General features: G+C 52.5%; 1 protein-coding gene across 2 annotated transcripts in view; it reads left to right on the top strand.

The window, feature by feature from the left end:
* The window catches only part of RASSF5 (Ras association domain family member 5), a gene marked incomplete at its 5' end in the record, with an annotated part of 68547 nt that overhangs the window by 48118 nt on the left and 3104 nt on the right, over window positions 1–17325 (top strand). For both annotated transcript variants that reach the window (XM_081121252.1, XM_081121253.1), the window contains 3 exons: window positions 14763–14873; window positions 15859–16156; window positions 16649–16764. In XM_081121252.1, the coding sequence (XP_080977378.1) occupies window positions 14763–14873; window positions 15859–16156; window positions 16649–16764 (525 nt within the window). The remainder of the gene's footprint in view (window positions 1–14762; window positions 14874–15858; window positions 16157–16648; window positions 16765–17325) is intronic.

Here is a 17325-nt window from a genome sequence, read left to right as displayed (position 1 = left end):
ACTGAACTTCCAAAAAGCCGAGTCCTGGAGCTGGAGGAGGCTGGTAGGGGTCATTACAGCCGTTCCCGTTGCCAAGCCAGCCTGCGTGTAACCATTGCAGGTGGGGGAGGGAAGCTGTGCTCGCGACCACCATCCTCCTGCAGCCCATTTATCAGTCCTTCCTTGCCCGGGTGCTAGACAGGACGATTGCGGCTGGCGAGGGGCTACAGTCCTCGGTGAAAAAAGGGAGGGTGACAGCAGAGCATTTATGCCAGACAGACCGCACTGCAGAGTATCTGTTGCTGTCGAGCCCAAAGGCCAGCACCTTCCATGAGGTACTATGTGCAAGGGGCTTAGCCAGGGGTGAGCTCCCCGCCCCACATTTGTCCAACTGCAGGCTCCAAATAAACTCAAATCACCCATCTCCAACCCTGGTGACCTGTTGTAGGAAGCGGTTTTTCTCAGCCAATTTCCTGATGCTGAAATCCAGGCCATTTCTTTTCTGTTCTAGTCTCGGGAAATCTGGGTCACATACTCTGTTATCGCTGGTTCCTCTGCCTCCAGTTGATAAGCCCCTCCGTATCCTTCTCATCTCCTGCCTCCACCCCAGTGTGTAGAGTGGTGTGGGACTGTCCCGTACACTGTGATGGGTGACAAATGGGAGCTGGATCTGCAGGGCCTTGCAGTGAGAGTGAGAGCAGGGCCCTCCACTGGCCGGAACATACGGAGAGGCAGCAGGCATGTTTACTCTGACAGTCACACATGGTGGGCAGGCGTGGGTTTGTATGGAGAATGTGGGAGCCGGTGACTCGGGGGGCTTGGGGGGCTTTTCTGGTTGTAACTCGAATGCTCCCTTCTTTGCTCCCCAAATACCACACGTTTTTCTCTCCTCTCCCTTGTTTCAATGGGTTGTAATTTTCTGGACAAGGGACCCCGTCTGGTTCATCATTGTGTCCCTGGCACATGGTAGGTGCTTAGTGCACATTTGATAAAGGAGGGGGCTTGGGCTTCTTTCTCAACGGCAAGAGCCCTAAGAGGCAGCTGCCCGGAGGAATCATAGGCGAGTGCTTGGGACAGGTATGTGAAAGCTGATCTCAGGACTGTTTGCTTTAAAGGGTAGCTTAAGATTCTGGATGCAGAATCAATGGGTTTTTCCAGTAACTGTGAAAATAAAAATCTCACTGAGTGAGCAGAAAATGCAAGGACACTTTCCAAACAGAGAGCGGCCCCTCCGCCTGTCTGTGATTGCTCAGCTGTTTGCCCTGGAGGTTGAGGCCAGGCAGGGCTGGGTCCCTAAGCAACCAGGCCCTGGCATCTGCTGGCAGGAGTTGGCTTGGTCCTTCCTCAAGTGGGGCTTCCAGGAGTTGGAGGAGGGGTCCCCAGTGAGGAGTTGGGAGAGCCTACCTGTGACAGGTTTCTTTGGTCTGCCTTTCGGACATGGGGAGTGGCAGGTCGAGGGGGAGGAACCAACACACTCCTCATTTGTCTTGCTTTCCCAGTTTAATCCTGAGCAAGTGAAGATCCTGGTTTGGTGATCCTGGTAGGTGGAGCATTCTCAGTGGGCCCAGGTGGAGTGGACATCAGTGAGCCCAGTGGAGTGAGGCCTGGGAACCCGAGCCTCACTCCGTGTGACCTCAGGAAGCATGCTCTCCACTCAAGGCCTCACTTTCTCCTTCCATAAAATGGGAAGGCCTGCCCCTCCAGCGGGAAGTGAGTGCTAGAGGGGGGCCAGACATTTGGTTGTGAGAACCCACGGAGAACTCCGGGCCTGAGCTGAGAAAGGCCATTTGGGGAAACGTAGATGGGTGTCTGATGGGGAAGTGGAGTTCATTTTTGGGGTGTGGAACTATAAGGCTCTGTTCACAGAAGAGAGAAAGGTCTGCTGGGAAAGTTTTGAAATATATAATAATCTCTGCTTATTGGGCCTCAATGCATGTCAGGCCCTGTTCTAAGTACTCTACGTGTACAGGCTCATTTAATCCTCACGGCAACTATATATGGTTTCCCTTTAACTGCAAGAAAACTGAGGCACAGAGGGGGTGAAGTACTGTGTCCAGGGTCACACAGCAGTGAGGGCAAATCCACGATTTGGGCCCCAGTAGTCTAATGCCAGAGCTCCTGGCCCCTAAGCTGTACTGCCCCTCTGACAGCATTTTCAAGAATTATCCAAGTAGTCAGAGCCCCAGCAGTGAGGCCAGAAGGTGCCCCCCAAAGGCCAGCCCATGTCAGCAGCATTCCTCTGGAGTCACTGAGGGTAGCACTTTGCCAGACCATTTTGGAGAGAGAGGAAACCAAATGTCCCTGCCCCTGAACTTTATGACAGTGAGAGGACGCACACATGAAAACTCACAGCTACTTAGTAACCAACTAAGACATGTTTTGGTATCACAGATGGATCCCCAAGCACCAGCGTGGGGTGGGGTTATTGGGCAAGCTGCACAGGGACAGGAGGACATGTGCGGGCTGGTGAAGAGGCCCCAGCACCCAGCACCACGCCAGCCCTCGCAACTGCAGGCACAGGCGGGGCTTCCAGGCAGAGGGATCCAAGGACTAGCTCCCTCCAGCAGGGCTGGTGTCCTGGCTGCTGGCAGGGGTCCTGAGCTGCCCCTCCCCACCTAGAAAGTGTGGGCAGAGTGGGCATGCTGGGAACTGGGCGCTGGCTCCACGTGCAGCTCTCCTCCCAATGACCCGAGTCATTTATGGTGCGGGTCCCCCTGTCCTGCAGGGAGCTCAGCCCCAGCGGCATCCAGCGCGTGGTGGGAGAGGGTGCTCTATGGCTGTCAGCGCACAGGATTCGGTGTGAAGCCGAGGAGCCGGTACTGACAGCATTCTCACCGGGGGAGGGGCAGACGCGTCCACCCTGTGAAAGTGAGGAAGAGATTTGGGGGTGGGGGCGATGGGTAGTTCTGAAGGGGAGTCAGTCCCCAACTCTCAGCTCAATGACTTTAAGAGCATACCACGAGCCCCAGACGGTTATGCTCAGTGGTTGGAGCTTCAGCCCGCTGACTAAGGGTCTCGGGTTCAATTCCAGTCAAGGGCACATCCTCAAGGGCACGGATCTCAGTTGCAGGCTTGATCCCCGGCCCTGGTCAGAGCACATGCGGGAGGCAGCCAATCGATGTGTCAATTGGTGTGGTCTCTCTCACACCAATGTTTCTCTCTTTCTCTCCCCCCCCTTCCACGCTCTCTGAAAAGCAATGGAAAAAATATCCTCCAGCGAGGATTAGAAAAGAGAGAGAGAGAACATACCACGCCTCTGGACTGCAGAAAGAAGAGCAGGGTCCAGTGTCCCACCATCCCTTTTGCTGTTGCACCCATTTCTCTAGGGGTGGGTGAGGAGGCAAGCCTGACATAGCTCCTTGGCCATGGCCTGTGACAGGGTCAAGGGAGAGCATCTGAAGCAGTTGGGAAGTCCCCACTACCCGAGTCACCCGAGGACTCAGGTTACTTCAGATTGTAGGCGATTGGACCAGTTCATCTCGTGGCCCTTCCAAATCCCGGAGCTCAGGCTTCTTTGTCTCTGAGCTACCTCTGGAGAGTCATCTGGGAAGCACCTCCCTGCAGCAGCTCCTCTAAGCTGGGCTCCGTCCAGCTCATTCCTAGTGTGCCCCCGTTCCTCAGTGCCTCTAGCAGGAGGGCGGCCTGTGCCTAGGAAAGAGCCTGCTCCTGGAGGTCTTGTGGTGAGGGGGCCAGCTTGCTTAGAAGTGGGGTTGACCCCTTTACTTGCTTAGAATATAGAAAGTAAGGGAAGCTCCCCACTTTCTGGGAACCAGATGAAAGCAGCTGGTTACATGGCCTCCGAGTTCCCCTGACCTTGGAATCTTCTTTTTTTATGGTTACAAATATACATAACAAAAATCTATCATTTTCATCACTTTTAAGTGTACAGTCTGTGGCATTAAGTGCATTCACATTGTTGCACAGCCATCACTACCATCCATCTCCAGAACTTTTGCATTTCCCCCAACTGAAACTCTACCCATTAGACAGTAACTCCCCATGACCTGCCTCCCCACAGCCCCCAACAACCACCACTCTACTTTCTGTCTCTATGAATCTGATTACTCTAGGACCCTCATACAGGTGGAATCATAAAGCACTTATCTTTTTGTGACTTGCTTAATTACTTAGTACAATATCTTCAAAGTTCATCCATATTGTGGCATCTCAGAATTTCCTTGCTTTCGTGGAGGAGTGACTTCCTATTGCGTATGCGTGCCACATTGGGTTTATGCATTCACCATCCATCAGTGGGTTCTTCTACATTTTGGCTGTTGTAAATAGTGCGGCTATGAATCTGAGCATACAAGTGTTAGTTTGAATGTTTGCTTTCGTCTCTTTTGGGTAGACACCCAGAAGTGAAATTGTTGGATCATATGGTAATTCTTATTTAATATTTTGAGGAAGCGCCATACCATTTTCCACAGCAGCTGTTCCATTTTCTACTTCCATCGGCAATGCATAAGTGTTTCAGTATCTCTGTGTCCTCACCAACACTTATTTTCTGTGTTTTTGATAGCGGCCATCCTAGTAGGTATAAGGTGGTATCTCGTTGTGGTTTTGATTTGCATTTTCCCAGTGACTGGTGATGTTGAACGTCTTTTCATGTGCTTATTGGCCATTTGTATGTCTTTGGAGAGATGTCTATTCAAGTCCTTTGTCTACTTTCTAATTGGGTTGTTTGTTGTTGTTGAGTTGTAGGTGTTTTTTATATATTCCGGAGAGCTATTCCTTATCAGACATATGATTTGCAATTCAATCCTCCTTAATTTGGTTCTGAAAGAGCTGAGTCCTGCCAGCCGAGAGACTGGAGTCTGGGGTGGGCTGTTGGGACTCACTCCTTCACCGTCCCCGCCGTCATCACTCTTTCACTCCATAGTGCCCCGGCTCTGGGAATACAGAGATGGAAAAGGTGCAGTCCCTGGCTTTGGGGTGCCCATGGTCTAATAGGGGAGACAGGCTTGTACACAACTAATACTACTGTACAGAGGCTGAAACTGGTGCTGAAATAACTGAGGAATAGGCTGCTGTTGTTGAAAAGTCCACTAATTCTAGATAAAAGCGGGGGATTGCGGAAGGTGTTCCCAAAGGATATGCCAATGCCAGGGGCAGGGGGCATTCTCTCAGGCGAGGAGGACTTCTCAGGCTGAGTGGTCAGACTAAGGGGTCAGGAGGACTGAAAGGAGACTGACCTGGGTGAGGCTGGGTGAGGGGATGGGCTGAGATGGAAATCCAGGGAGGAAAACCAACCTTAGGGAGGACTTTCTCAGGCCCTAGAAGCTCAGAGCAGGGGTGGGGGTGGGGGGGGTGCGAGAGGTGGGGCATGAGAAAATGCCCCAAGGGAAAATCCCTGTGGCCTTGGCGGTAGAACGGGTGTCGCCCTGTTCCGCCTGGATTCACACTTTAGACCTCTGAGCTGAAAAGGAGGCTTCATGAGGCCCTCAAAAATAGTCAGAGGACAGGAGTGGCCTCTGATTCCTAGTCACTGTCTCTGAAGTACATGGGTGCTGTGGATTAGGGATTCTCTGGGACCTTATACAACTGAAACCTTTTAAATTCCTTATTTGGGGGCAGGGTGAGTGCACATGCATGTGCCTGTGTATGTTTCTTACTACTTCTTTCTGTTTTCTATTCAATTCAGTAAATTCTACAATTCATGTGTAGAAGTCATGCAAATATTTAATGAGCCTCTCCTGTTCCGGGTGCTGCACCTGGGATCAGCCTGCAGGTTTGTGAGCTAATCTGCGGAGGTAGCCAGGGTAGCTCCGTCCAGGCCACAGCCAGGCTGGGATTGGGCAAGGGGGGAGCACAGCTTTACAGAGGACAAAGGAGCAAGCAGTATCCTGGGGCCTGCAGTAGAGAGGACAAGAGAGGAAGGGAGTCCCACCAAACGTGCCAATTTGCCCAGGATTGTCATGATTTTAGCACTGAAAGTCAGCATCCTGAGAAAACTCTCAGTCCCAGGCAAACTGCGACAGTTGGGACTCAAGAGCTGAAAGCACAACCAGCTTACCTATGAGACACACAGCATATAGTGCCGGGGCCCGTAACACTCTAAGGGTCCACAATAAATGTTTTAATTTCTTTTTAAAATCAGGAGAAAAATGAACTTTTAGGTTGAAGAAAGTATTTTAATATATGACATTACTATATTTGTCTTTATACCAATGCTCTCACAAAATATAACTTACAATAGTTTCTTATGGAAGAAGGGGCCACGGCCCTGAAGACCAAAGTGCTTAGACTCACAAGAGCCATAATGTGGTCCTGGCTGAAACACCTGCCAGGGATCAAGGTTAAGGCCCGAGGTCTCCCAGTTGGGTCCACCCCCAGCAACCCAACTTTCATTTGTGCTGCCAGACCAATGACTGCTGCTGCTGATGGTGCTCACTGCAGTGTGCTAAGGACTTCCAGTGTGCAGTCTCGTTTCATCTCTACAGCAGATGTATAAAGAAGGCCTTGTTACCTGCATTTCACAGAGATTTGAATCCCAGTGAGATTGACATGCCCAAGTTCACAGAAGATCAAGAGCAAGGCTGGCAAAGGCCAACCTATAGCTGGATGTGTAGGGCAGGATGGTCTAGTGGTGAAGAGCAGGGTAATAACATGCATCCCTCAGTGTGCTGTTTCAGGGATCAAGTGAGATTGTGACTGTGAAGCCCTGAGAGCAGTGCCTGGCTCTTGTGATTTTATTATTATAATGAGGTTACCGCAGCTCCAGAGCCTCGGGGCTCACCCAGCCTCCTGCGTGGAGCTACTGGTCCCTGGTCCCCACTCGCCCCAGATTACCTGCTCCTGCTTGTAGACTGAGGTGGTCACCTAGAAGGGTGAGGGACACTGTGCCCAGGATCCGGGACATGCTGGCATCCTGGTGAGTTCGCTGACATCACACCCATTCATTGTGAGCTGGTCTGGGCTCTGCCGGACTGCGCTGTGCTTGGTCTGGTGTTTCACTGTGTGTGTCTTCCCTCCTCAGATAGCCTGTGGCTCCCGAGGACAGGGACCACCTGGTCGGTTTCATGTCCCAAGGTGCCTTGCACAGTCCCTACCCTATAGGCAATTCAATCAGTTACTGTTGAGTGACTGTTTGCATTGACCATCTGCTCCATGTTTTTGTCTTTGGGGATTTCATCTTTCCAGTTTCTCAAGTACCCCCCCCCCTTAATGTTCCCTGCTTCTGCACCCCCGCAGAGCACCTCATATTCCACATGGTTCGCTTGGACGGATGGCTCCGTGCTGAAGGCACCTTCCTTCCTTCCTCTGTTGGGAATAACCGATCAGAGAACACAGTTCAGGAGTTTCTAACCCTTTCATTTTTGGAACATTGGACAGTTCATAGAGGGACCTCTGGGAATCACCACTTCACTGGCAGGGGCCCGGGAAAGCCGTCCAGAACCCTGGCCCTTCGGGACCTGGGATGGGGCCTCATGATGAGGCTCCATGGGGCTTCCTCTTTCCCATCACAGAGGGACCGATGGGCCTTGAATGTGATCTGGGCACTGAGCAGGGCACCCGGAACCCAGCCCGGACACATGGGCCTTTGGCCCGCCCTCCGGAGGTTCCTGTTCGGGTTGGGCCTGCCAGAGATGCCAGGCGTGTGGCTCGGCCCCGCTGCCGGGCTGCAGGACGGAGCGGAAGGTGCCTGTGGATGGCCCTGCTCGTGCCACAGACGCCCGAGGCTCTCCTCCCTGGCACAGGCCTGGAGATGTTTCCACGCGAGGGGCATGAGATCTGCTGCTGACAGATTTGCTAAGAGCCGAGAAAGGGGAAATGTGGCAAAGGCTCATGGCTCATGGCTTCCGGGGGAGTTCTTGTTTTGTTTTCTTGAACCGCACAAGTTAAGAAGGTGCAGACCTACTCAGGCTCGGCTCAGACGGGGCCTTGCTCACTAGCGGAGAAAGCAGGTGGTGACCCATCGATGAGATGAGCAGGCGCACAGGGGTCAGAACCGGCCTGAGTGCTGTTCGAGACCAGGTATCACTGCAGGTCGGACAAGCCCAGCTGCCCCCCGAGAGGCTGCAGCCCCACGCCCAGTTCTCTGAAACAGAAGAGGAAGCAGTGATGAAAGAAGCCACCCTATCTTATATGTGAAATCTTAGCGTAGCTGCGCAGGGGCCCGAGAGCTTCGCCGGTCTCACTTCATAATTTCACAGATGAGGAAAGCGAGGCCCTGGGAGGGGAAGTGACTCCCCAGAGGTCACAGGTCGTTTGATGGTCTGGCATTTGTTGTCACCAGGAAACTGCAAGGAGCTGAGCCATAGGGCTGGCCTTCAGCCAAAGGCCACAGCCCCAGGCAGCCCACACCTTCTTAGCATCAGCCTCTTGGGGTGTAGGCCAGTGGGTGGTGCTCCTGGACTTGACTGGCATCCATGGCTGGGTTCTGGGCTGAGGATCACCCAGGCTGCTCCGCCCTCTCCCTGCCACCCAATCCACAGGTATTTATCTGACACCTCTTTGGAGGTGAGCCCGGTACTCAGCCAGGTCCCGCAGGGGGTACGAAAGCATAGTCATCAGACATCATGTCTTTCTCCCCCCAGGGAGCATCTAATTGGGAAGATGGTATTAACACGTGCGAAACAATGATTAAACAATAAAAGGCAGCCTGTAATTGGACGCTGCATGTAGCCGTGCAGGCTATAGGTGCTGGCAGCAGTGGATTTAGCATCTGCAAACGGCTGCAGAGGTCCATGGCATATGGTAACTTGGCTATGACAGGAATCTGAGGCTTTGGGGCCCCGAGGTTGGCGTTTGGGAGTGAGTCCCTGAGCCAGTGAGTGAGCCTAGATGCCCACCCCTCCCTCAGCCAGCTTGTTGCCTCCTCATTGGAGAAGGGAGGAGAGTTATCGGAACTTGGATGAAGTGATAAAGCTTTTGTTTGCTTGTGAAAGTGTCCATTAAGTGAGAGTGATGTTACAAAAGGCACATCAACTGAAGGCGTGAGGAAATACACTGAGGACTCTCAGTGGAAGTATGATTCAGGAACAGGCAGGGACCAGAACAAACCTGTTTATACCTGTGTCCATTTGGGAATTGAAATGCCAGAGAACTAATGTATTAGGAGAACGGAGATTGCTATGGAATCTCATTGGGAAACTAAACAGAGAAGATGGAACTCGTGCAGATGGGGGCTGTGTATTCTAGGCAGGAGAAACGGCTCAAACAACCATGTAGAGCAGAGAGGCAAACTGCTGTCCAGGGGCCAGATTCCATGAATAAAGTTTTACTGAAACACAGCCATGCTCACCCTATGGCTGCTTTGTGCTACAGTGGCAGAGTTGAATGGCTACAACAGAGACTGTATGGCCTGCAAAGCCTAAAATATATGTTATCTGGCTCCAAACAGAAAATGTCTGCCAACCACTCGCGTAGAGAATCGAGTGAACAAACTCTATGGCCAGGGGGCCAATCCAGAATAATTGTTCACGGGGGTCGGACTTCATACATCTGGAATGATAGTGGCAATACAAGCATTTGGATGGGTTTAATCTTTTCCAAAACACTTTTATACCCATTATCTCATTTAGTTTTACCTTTGCATCAATGCTATGAGGCAATAAAGAAATTTTACCCCAAATGTATAGATGAAGAAACTGAGCCTCAAAGAGGGTTATCTGACTCTCAGGGTCACTTAGTTAGTAATGGGGGTCAGAACCCAAACATCCTGCAGGTGTTACCTGAGCCTCTGCTCTGTGCCAAGCTGGTACTAGGCTCTGGGATGCCAGGTGGACAAGACAGGCACAGGTGCTTCTCCCACAGAACTCAGTTCACGTTGAAATCCAAGGCTCTCTGTACTATAATTCTCAGGGGCAAGTTAGATCCTTTCCCCCCTGTAGCCAGGGGGGCCCATTGAAGTTTCTCGAGCAAGTATTTATTATCAGTTTAATGCTCAGTGCCACCCAGCATAGAGGAGAGATAGAAATAGGGTGTAAGTCGTTAAGGAACTTCAGTCCAATTGGGAAGAAAACCCAAGATGGATGGGGTGCTTGGAGGTTAATATAAATAGATGCGTATTTAAGTGCCAGGTCCTATAGTGTTAGCTTTAGATGTAGGTTAGTTTTAACCTTGCTGGGGCTCAGTTTCTGCATCTGTGAAATAGGCATGATAATGGTACTTTTCTCATGAACTGGTGGTGAGTAGAACAGCGCCTGGCACATAGTTAACCAATAAATTAACAGTAAAGATGGTAGTCATCAGCTAGGACTGGGGCGATCAGAGAGCCCTTAACAGGTGACGGGAAAAGGGATGAGCAGACAGGGTGATATGACCAAAGCGGTTTGCAGGAAGAAGGGGCTGGAAAGGTCAAAGAGTGACATTTTTGGCAAAAAATGAGGTTTTGTGTGATTAGGTGAAGAAAATATGGGCATGAATGTATCTGACGACTCCAGCCCCGAGGGTGGGGACACAGTCTCCTCCACCAACTCCTCACCACAGGGCCCCCTCAAGCTGCAGCTTTCGCACCACCCTGTGTGTACCTGGGGAGAGTAAAAGCCACAGGATTCACTCAGCAGCGCCTCTTCTAAGATCATTGGGTCACTCTCTAGTGACCAAAATTAAGATTTTATATGTGTCATTGATTAGAATGCATAATCAGCCAGTGTGTGTTTGTATTTTTCTTAAAGTAAAATTCAGCTTAGGGGAAATCTGCTTGGAGATAGGCCCCAGACTGCAAGGGTTTGGTGCTTTGTATTTTGTTGTTAAGGGTATTTTAATAGAAAACTTTGAGGATCACTCTCTCAGCGGGCATCTCTGCTCTGACCCATAGTGCCCAGCCTCTTCTGGTGTCTGCACTCCAATAACCTCACGAGCTAAGAGATGACACAGCCTTTTCTATAACTTAGGACATTTCCCCCCAGTGCCCTAGATGTGCTGGGTGCATTGGAAACAGCTAAACCATTTGCTACCAGTACTGGGGCTTAATCAGAGCAGATGAATTACAGGCCAGATGCACCGAGATGGGTAAACCCCCGAGGAGAGACACCTCACGGGCCAAAACCTGTGTTTGTTAAATCATAACAGAGTGAGTTTCCCATTCTGCCTCCACCGTGGGCCACCCCAAGAGACAAACTCTGTATCTGCCTGGTCCCTAACTTTGTGCCATGGACAGAGACAAATCTTTCACTTTGAGGACTTGAGAATCTAGCAGGTGGAGAGATTGGGGTCTTTGCCTTGTCCTCTGAAGACTGCTGTATTAGTGATCTGTTCATACAGCAAATACTGCCTTTTAGTGACCCTTGGGGCTGTGGGTATCTGTGGGCCATGCAGCTGGATGGGGACCCTTGGGGTCTGAAATTGCATGCAAGGGGTTTATACCAGTTCTTCTCAAGCTTTGCTGCAGGTTAGAATCACTTGGGAGATTTTCAAACGTCCTTGTGTGCAGGGTGCGCCCAGATGGGTGAAATCTCCAGGACGGAGCTCAGGCGCTGTTTCTGGAGATCCCCCAGATGATTGCTTGTGCAGCCACGTTTAAGAATCACCTCTCTAGATTTTGTACCATCGCTTGGATGGGAAAGCACTGGTGGGCCCTTGTGGCTGGAGCTGGCTGGCTGATTGGCTGGCCTATTTTGGGAGGTGATTCATTCAGTCCGCGGGTCAGACCTTGTCTGCCAGATCTGGTGTGGGCAGCAGCCAGCCCAGCCCCGGGGGCTGAAATCTCAGGGTGTGAGATTTCATGGGTTGGCCACACAGGGCTCCTGGCCCTCCCAGGTGGGGTGGTGCGTCAGGCCTGGATGGGGTGGGTGCCCACGGCCACTTGCGTCACTCCCCCAGGTTGTGGTGGGAATGGGGTAGAAGAGATGGGTTATCTGCTGAAGGAAAGGGAACAGGAAGAAGCCCGAAGAAGAAGGCGTGGGTTGAGGCAGCCCTGACTCTGGCTGTATTCAAAACCAGGCCTGGAACCCTGGCCTGTGAAAGCCAGGACACCGATGCCTTTTCTTACAGAGAAATGGCTGCAGTTCAGTGGGAAAATATGAGATTTTCCAGAGCTTCTAGAGTTTTCTTTCCATCACTTAACTCGTTCATATAGATGAGTATGAGAAAGCTCTCTGTGTGCTTCAGAGACAGACTGGTGTGCGTGACAGTAACGGGACACTGGTTCTTTGGAAACTCCCGGAGGGCAGGCGAGTCAGGCCGGGTCCCACGGAGACGATCCCAGGGAAGGGATGAGAAGCTCCGTTTTGAGGGTCCCTGGATTAATGAATTGATGGCCAATGAAGACAGTCAGTGAGGCTCAAGCAAACAGGAGGTGTCCTGGGGAGTGCTTCCCCCTGGGTGGTCTCTCCTGTGGAATCAAGATCCGGTTCCAGAGACCTGAGTGGCCACGTAGGAACAGGGTGGGCCCTACATCTTGGGGGCTGCACCTCAACCCTGAGGTTAGAAGTTCCTTCTTGCCATCTTCTCAGGAGATGTGGTGCTCCCGGGCCTAGGCCTCTGGGCCTGACCCACTGTTCCAGGACACCCTGGATAAACATTTCACAGGTCACGTAACTTACAGGCCTTGGGTTAGCAGCTGCACATCCCAGCTCTCTGGCCTGGAACCTCAGTGATCATTGTGCGAGTGATGGGCCAGCCCCTTCAGCAGAAGAGGCCATCCTAGGAGGCCACGTGATGAACTAAGAACATGGGCTCCAGACTTTGGGCTTGGTTCTAGGCCCTACTCAGCCACTTGCTAGCAGTGGGACCTAAGAAACTCAGGCACGTTTCTTAACCTCTCTGAGCCTCAGTTTTGTAATCTGTAAATTAGGAGTAAGGTGTGTAGTGTGTAAGACAAGGCATGTGAAAGCACGTAGCACAGCACTGTTATCAGGATGCCTGAAGAAGTAAAGAGGGGAGGACAGGCCGAGGGAAGACGCTGTCACAGAAAAGGGCTGTCGACTCCCCTCCATGCTGAGGCTAGGAGGCCACGCCAGTGCTCCTGGGCAGCCGCAGAGCTTGACATTTTCTCAGCTCTGGGATTGGAAAGCGAGAGGAGGAAGTGATGGCATGCTGCTGAGTGTGATGTCTCCCACGGGCCACATCACATCACATGCTGAAGGGAGGAAGGCCAGGTCCGGCTCTGCTGTGGGTGCCCATTGTGTTCACCTGGGTGGTGATGTGATGCGGGTGGCTAAGAAATTCCCCAACCCAACCAGACACCCACTGGATGGTGCTGGATGGTGTTCGAAGGCAGCCCAGAGAACATCGTCACCTGTCCCTCTGGACTTCAGTTTCCTCCAAAAGAGAATCCTGACCCTCCCCGAATTGGGTAGGTTTCTAAGATCAGGCAAATTCTGGATGGTTTTTGACCAACCAACCTATTTATTAATTTATGTATTCCCCCAAATTATGGCTTCTGCACTCCCAGCCACCCTCAGACCAGATGGGACAAAACTGGGAAGGTGATTGACAATGACCTTGAGAGAAATTCAGGGGATTGACCGACGGACAGAGTGGCTCAGACCCCAGGATTCACCCCTGGACCCCCACAGTGTGAAGAACACTGACCTCCATCTGTCAGCGCCGTCCTTTACCTTCCTGGGGAGAGGGGGGAGTGATGAGAAGACTAAAAATCAGGATGTCATAGGAAGAGTGCAACAGAGCAGACCTGGAATTTGCTTTCAGTTCTGCACACACTGACTGTAGGGCATTCGGCAAGTTACTAAACTCAGTATAGTTGTCCACCTGTAAAATGGGGTAATAAACGAGCTCGCAGAGTTTGGGTTGATGAAGATTAAGTGAGGTAATGTGTGCCAAGTGCATGCACAGAGCGGGTGCTAAGTAAATGCTGGCTGTCCCTTCGCCGCAGTAGAGGAGGTTTATCCCCAGCTATCTCAGAGGGCTGCAGCCCCCTGCCCCCACCACTTCACTCATTCATTTGACAAACACACATTTACTTCTTATGCCATGGGGCCTGAACTGATGTCCCTGTGCCCTTGGACCTTTGGGTCTGGGAGAATTGCTGTCATTCCCATCAGCACATGCTGGTATCTGGTGCACATTCCTGTCTCTCCACCTCTGTTGTTACTTCCCTGAGGACATGGATGACGGCTTGCATTTCTTTGCATCCCCCATAGCATCTAAGAGCATCTTCTCCATAGCAACCCTTCATCTGCAAATGCAGCTCTGCTGATTCGCCCAGTTCCAGTGCCTGTGGGCTGGGCACTTTCACACCTGTCTCACAACGAGCCTGAGGGAGGGGGTTATGGCTCCCATTTCACAGATGAGGAGACTGAGGCTGAGAGAGATTTAAGTTACTTCCCCAGGGGTGGCCAGCGAGGCAGGGGCACAGCTGGGATTTGACCTCTGTTCTCATCCTGAATCCATGCAATTATTATTATTTTTAATAATATAAAAAGATTCACTGGCTTGGCTTTAATTAGTTTTAACATTTAAGCTTTTAAAAGTGGAATTAATCAGAGGGCAAGGTGTAAAATTTTTCAACACTTGTCTCGTAAACTCATATTTTAGATTTCTTCTTTGGAGTAAAACGGACTCCTTACTGCTTACAAAGTTATTTCTGAGTTGCAGAAACTCTATGTGTTTTCCCTGTTTCCCCCATTCAATTTTGGCTGCCACAGACAGACAGACAGCGCAAAGACCCTTTTTTCTTGCATCTGCAGTGGAAACCTTAGCAGCAGACAGCAACAGCTGCAGGTCTGGCAAATAGATGCACCCTGCCATTCATTGTCACTGCTGCTCACTCCAGGTCCGGGTCCGAGGCCTTTGGGAGGGCCTGGCCGGTCCCCTTCGAATCCTGAGAACCATTGTACGCCCACCCTCACCCTCACCCTCCCTTCTGTCTGTTCCAGAATGTCTGTAAACCTGCAGAGGAGACTCCGCACCCGCCCACGCTGCAGGAGATCAAGCAGAAGATCGCCAGCTACAACAGCCGCGAGAAGAACTGCCTGGGCATGAAGCTGGTGAGGGCCGGCCCACCGTCCCCCCAGGCCCCGCCACACCCGCCCGCCCCACACCCCCTTCCCGCCTGGCTCCTCTCCAGTCCTCTGGATTCTGACGCTACCCCCTTGCCGTCCCCTTTCTTCTGGCCTCTGGAGGCCTCAGGGGTTCAGGCCTCAGGGAGGCGGACAGCCTGGGCTGCCAGGGCCCCATCCTTTAGAGAGACAGAATGGGCTTTAGAGTAAGATACAGATGCCATCTCTGGCTCTTCCACTTTTTCACTTGTGACTTCGGGAAACTTTCTTAACTTCTCTGAGTTTTACGGTAAAATGGAGATACTAGTGCCCTTTTGATAATTAAATGATATACAGTGACCTGGCATTGCTTGGCCCCCAGGAAGCCCTGGATGAGGGGCGTTCGCAGCCCCTCTTGGTGGTTGCACAGGTACAGCCTGTATCTGGGGGAGCTTCCATGGATTGTGCAGAGCTCAGAGTGGGGCACCGCTTTGCACCGAGTTCAGAAAGGCCATCTTCAGTGGGAGGGGAGGAGAAAGCGGGAGAACCCTGCCCCCTGCTGGTGGCCGGCGGCAACTGGCTCTTGGGGCTTCAGCCAGGTGAGGCCCCAGAAGATCCAATCATAGATGGGCCTGGGTTTAAGTTGTGCAGGCTGTGGATTTTGGGAAAGAGGCCACTCCAGATCCTGCCTCTTAAAGTCGGGACTCACCTAAGGCAGTCAGCATCTGTCTGGTGGCAGATTTGGGGCAGGCAGCCCGAGTCCCTCTGTGGGGAAAGCCACAGCAGCCCCAAGTGTCTTCTCAGGTAGCTAGATGCTGTGGGCCTTCTTGGGGCCCCAAGGGCAGGAAGAAACTCAGGGAGACAGGTGGGGGGCTGCCCGGGGTGGCACCACTATTGGGAAAGGCCTCTGCAGCCCCTCTGACCTGGGGCAGTGGCCTGAGTGGCAGATAGGACAGACCTGCCCTGACGCCATATGACATCCCCCCACTGGCAGAGCGAAGATGGCACCTACACGGGCTTCATCAAAGTGCACTTGAAACTTCGGCGGCCCGTGACAGTGCCTGCTGGGATCCGGCCCCAGTCCATCTATGACGCCATCAAGGAAGTGAACCTGGCGGCCACCACGGACAAGCGGACGTCCTTCTACCTGCCCCTTGATGCCATCAAGCAGCTGCATATCAGCAGCACCACCACGGTCAGTGAGGTCATCCAGGGCCTTCTCAAAAAGTTCATGGTCGTGGACAATCCCCAGAAGTTTGCACTTTTCAAGCGGATACACAAGGACGGGCAAGGTATGAGAGTGGGGCACCCACCAGAAACCACCTTCCCAATTCTGTCTGTGCCCCCACGAACCCACCAGGCGGGGGGGGAGGCCCTCTCCGGGCGCCGCAGTGAGGCCCGCCACGTGGCATCAGATCTGCGGAAGGCCACCCACCCGTGCTGGCCCAAGAGTGGGACGGGGAGCTCACTGTGCCCCTCGCTCCATATGTGACTTCAGGAAAACCACACCCGGGCTCCCGCTTCCTAATCTGTGCAAGGAGAACCCACCCCACTGCTCCTAATCTTTTGGGAGGTGACGTGAATGGAAATATGCTTCCAACTCTGAGCAGATACCAAACATGAAAGGTTATTCCCCTGTGTATTCTTGTCAGGTTCATTCCCTTGGGTTGAAAGGATGACTCCGTCCAGTTAGCAGCACCCCCACCTCTGTCCAGTCCCACCCCCTACCCAGGGCCCCCGCCCCTGTGCCCCAGACAAGCTCCAGCCCCCCTCTCGGTTTGCAGTGCTTTTCCAGAAGCTCTCAGCGGCTGACTGCCCCCTCTACCTGCGCCTGCTGGCCGGGCCCGACACTGATGTCCTCAGCTTTGTGCTCAAAGAGAATGAGACCGGAGAGGTGGAGGTAGGCCTGGGCCCTTTGCTGGTGCAGCTGGTGGGTGTGGTGGGCGGCATCCTCACTGCCCGGCGCAGGTGTGGCAGGAAAGTGACTTGAGAAAGTTGAGCTGGGGTGAGTGGGTCCAGGTTCATTGTGTAAGCCAGACTGTCAGCGCCCTGGGGTAGCAAGTCAGGGCTTGTGTCTGGCACGGACTGTGGAAAGAGAGGACCTCATGTGCTTTATCTCTGAAAGCTCAGGATGGAAGGGCACTGAGAAACTCCCTGGGTTATGCCCAGGTTGCTTTGCTCCAGGGGGGCCTGAGGCCCAGCATGAGCCATAGGTATTTTAGAGCCTTTTCTCTCTCCCTGGTTCTTAAAAATTGACCGTGCGCCCCCGCCAGGAGCCATCCAGCCTGGTGTAAACTGGGCTGAGACCAGACGGCTGCTCACAGTGGCCTGGGATGCTTGGACGGTGGAGACATGTGACCAAGAGCAGGGGAGCATCTCACTGTTTGTCACATGTGTTCAGTGGAGGCCTAGGGTTTGGGAGAGCAGTCTTGGAGGTCACTTTGGAGAAATGGCAGATCTA

Source organism: Miniopterus schreibersii (assembly GCF_964146895.1).
Source record: "Miniopterus schreibersii genome assembly, chromosome: 19".
NCBI lineage: Eukaryota > Metazoa > Chordata > Mammalia > Chiroptera > Miniopteridae > Miniopterus > Miniopterus schreibersii.
The sequence above is the reverse complement of the archived record's forward strand: the minus strand, read 5'-3'. Positions and strand labels throughout refer to the sequence as shown.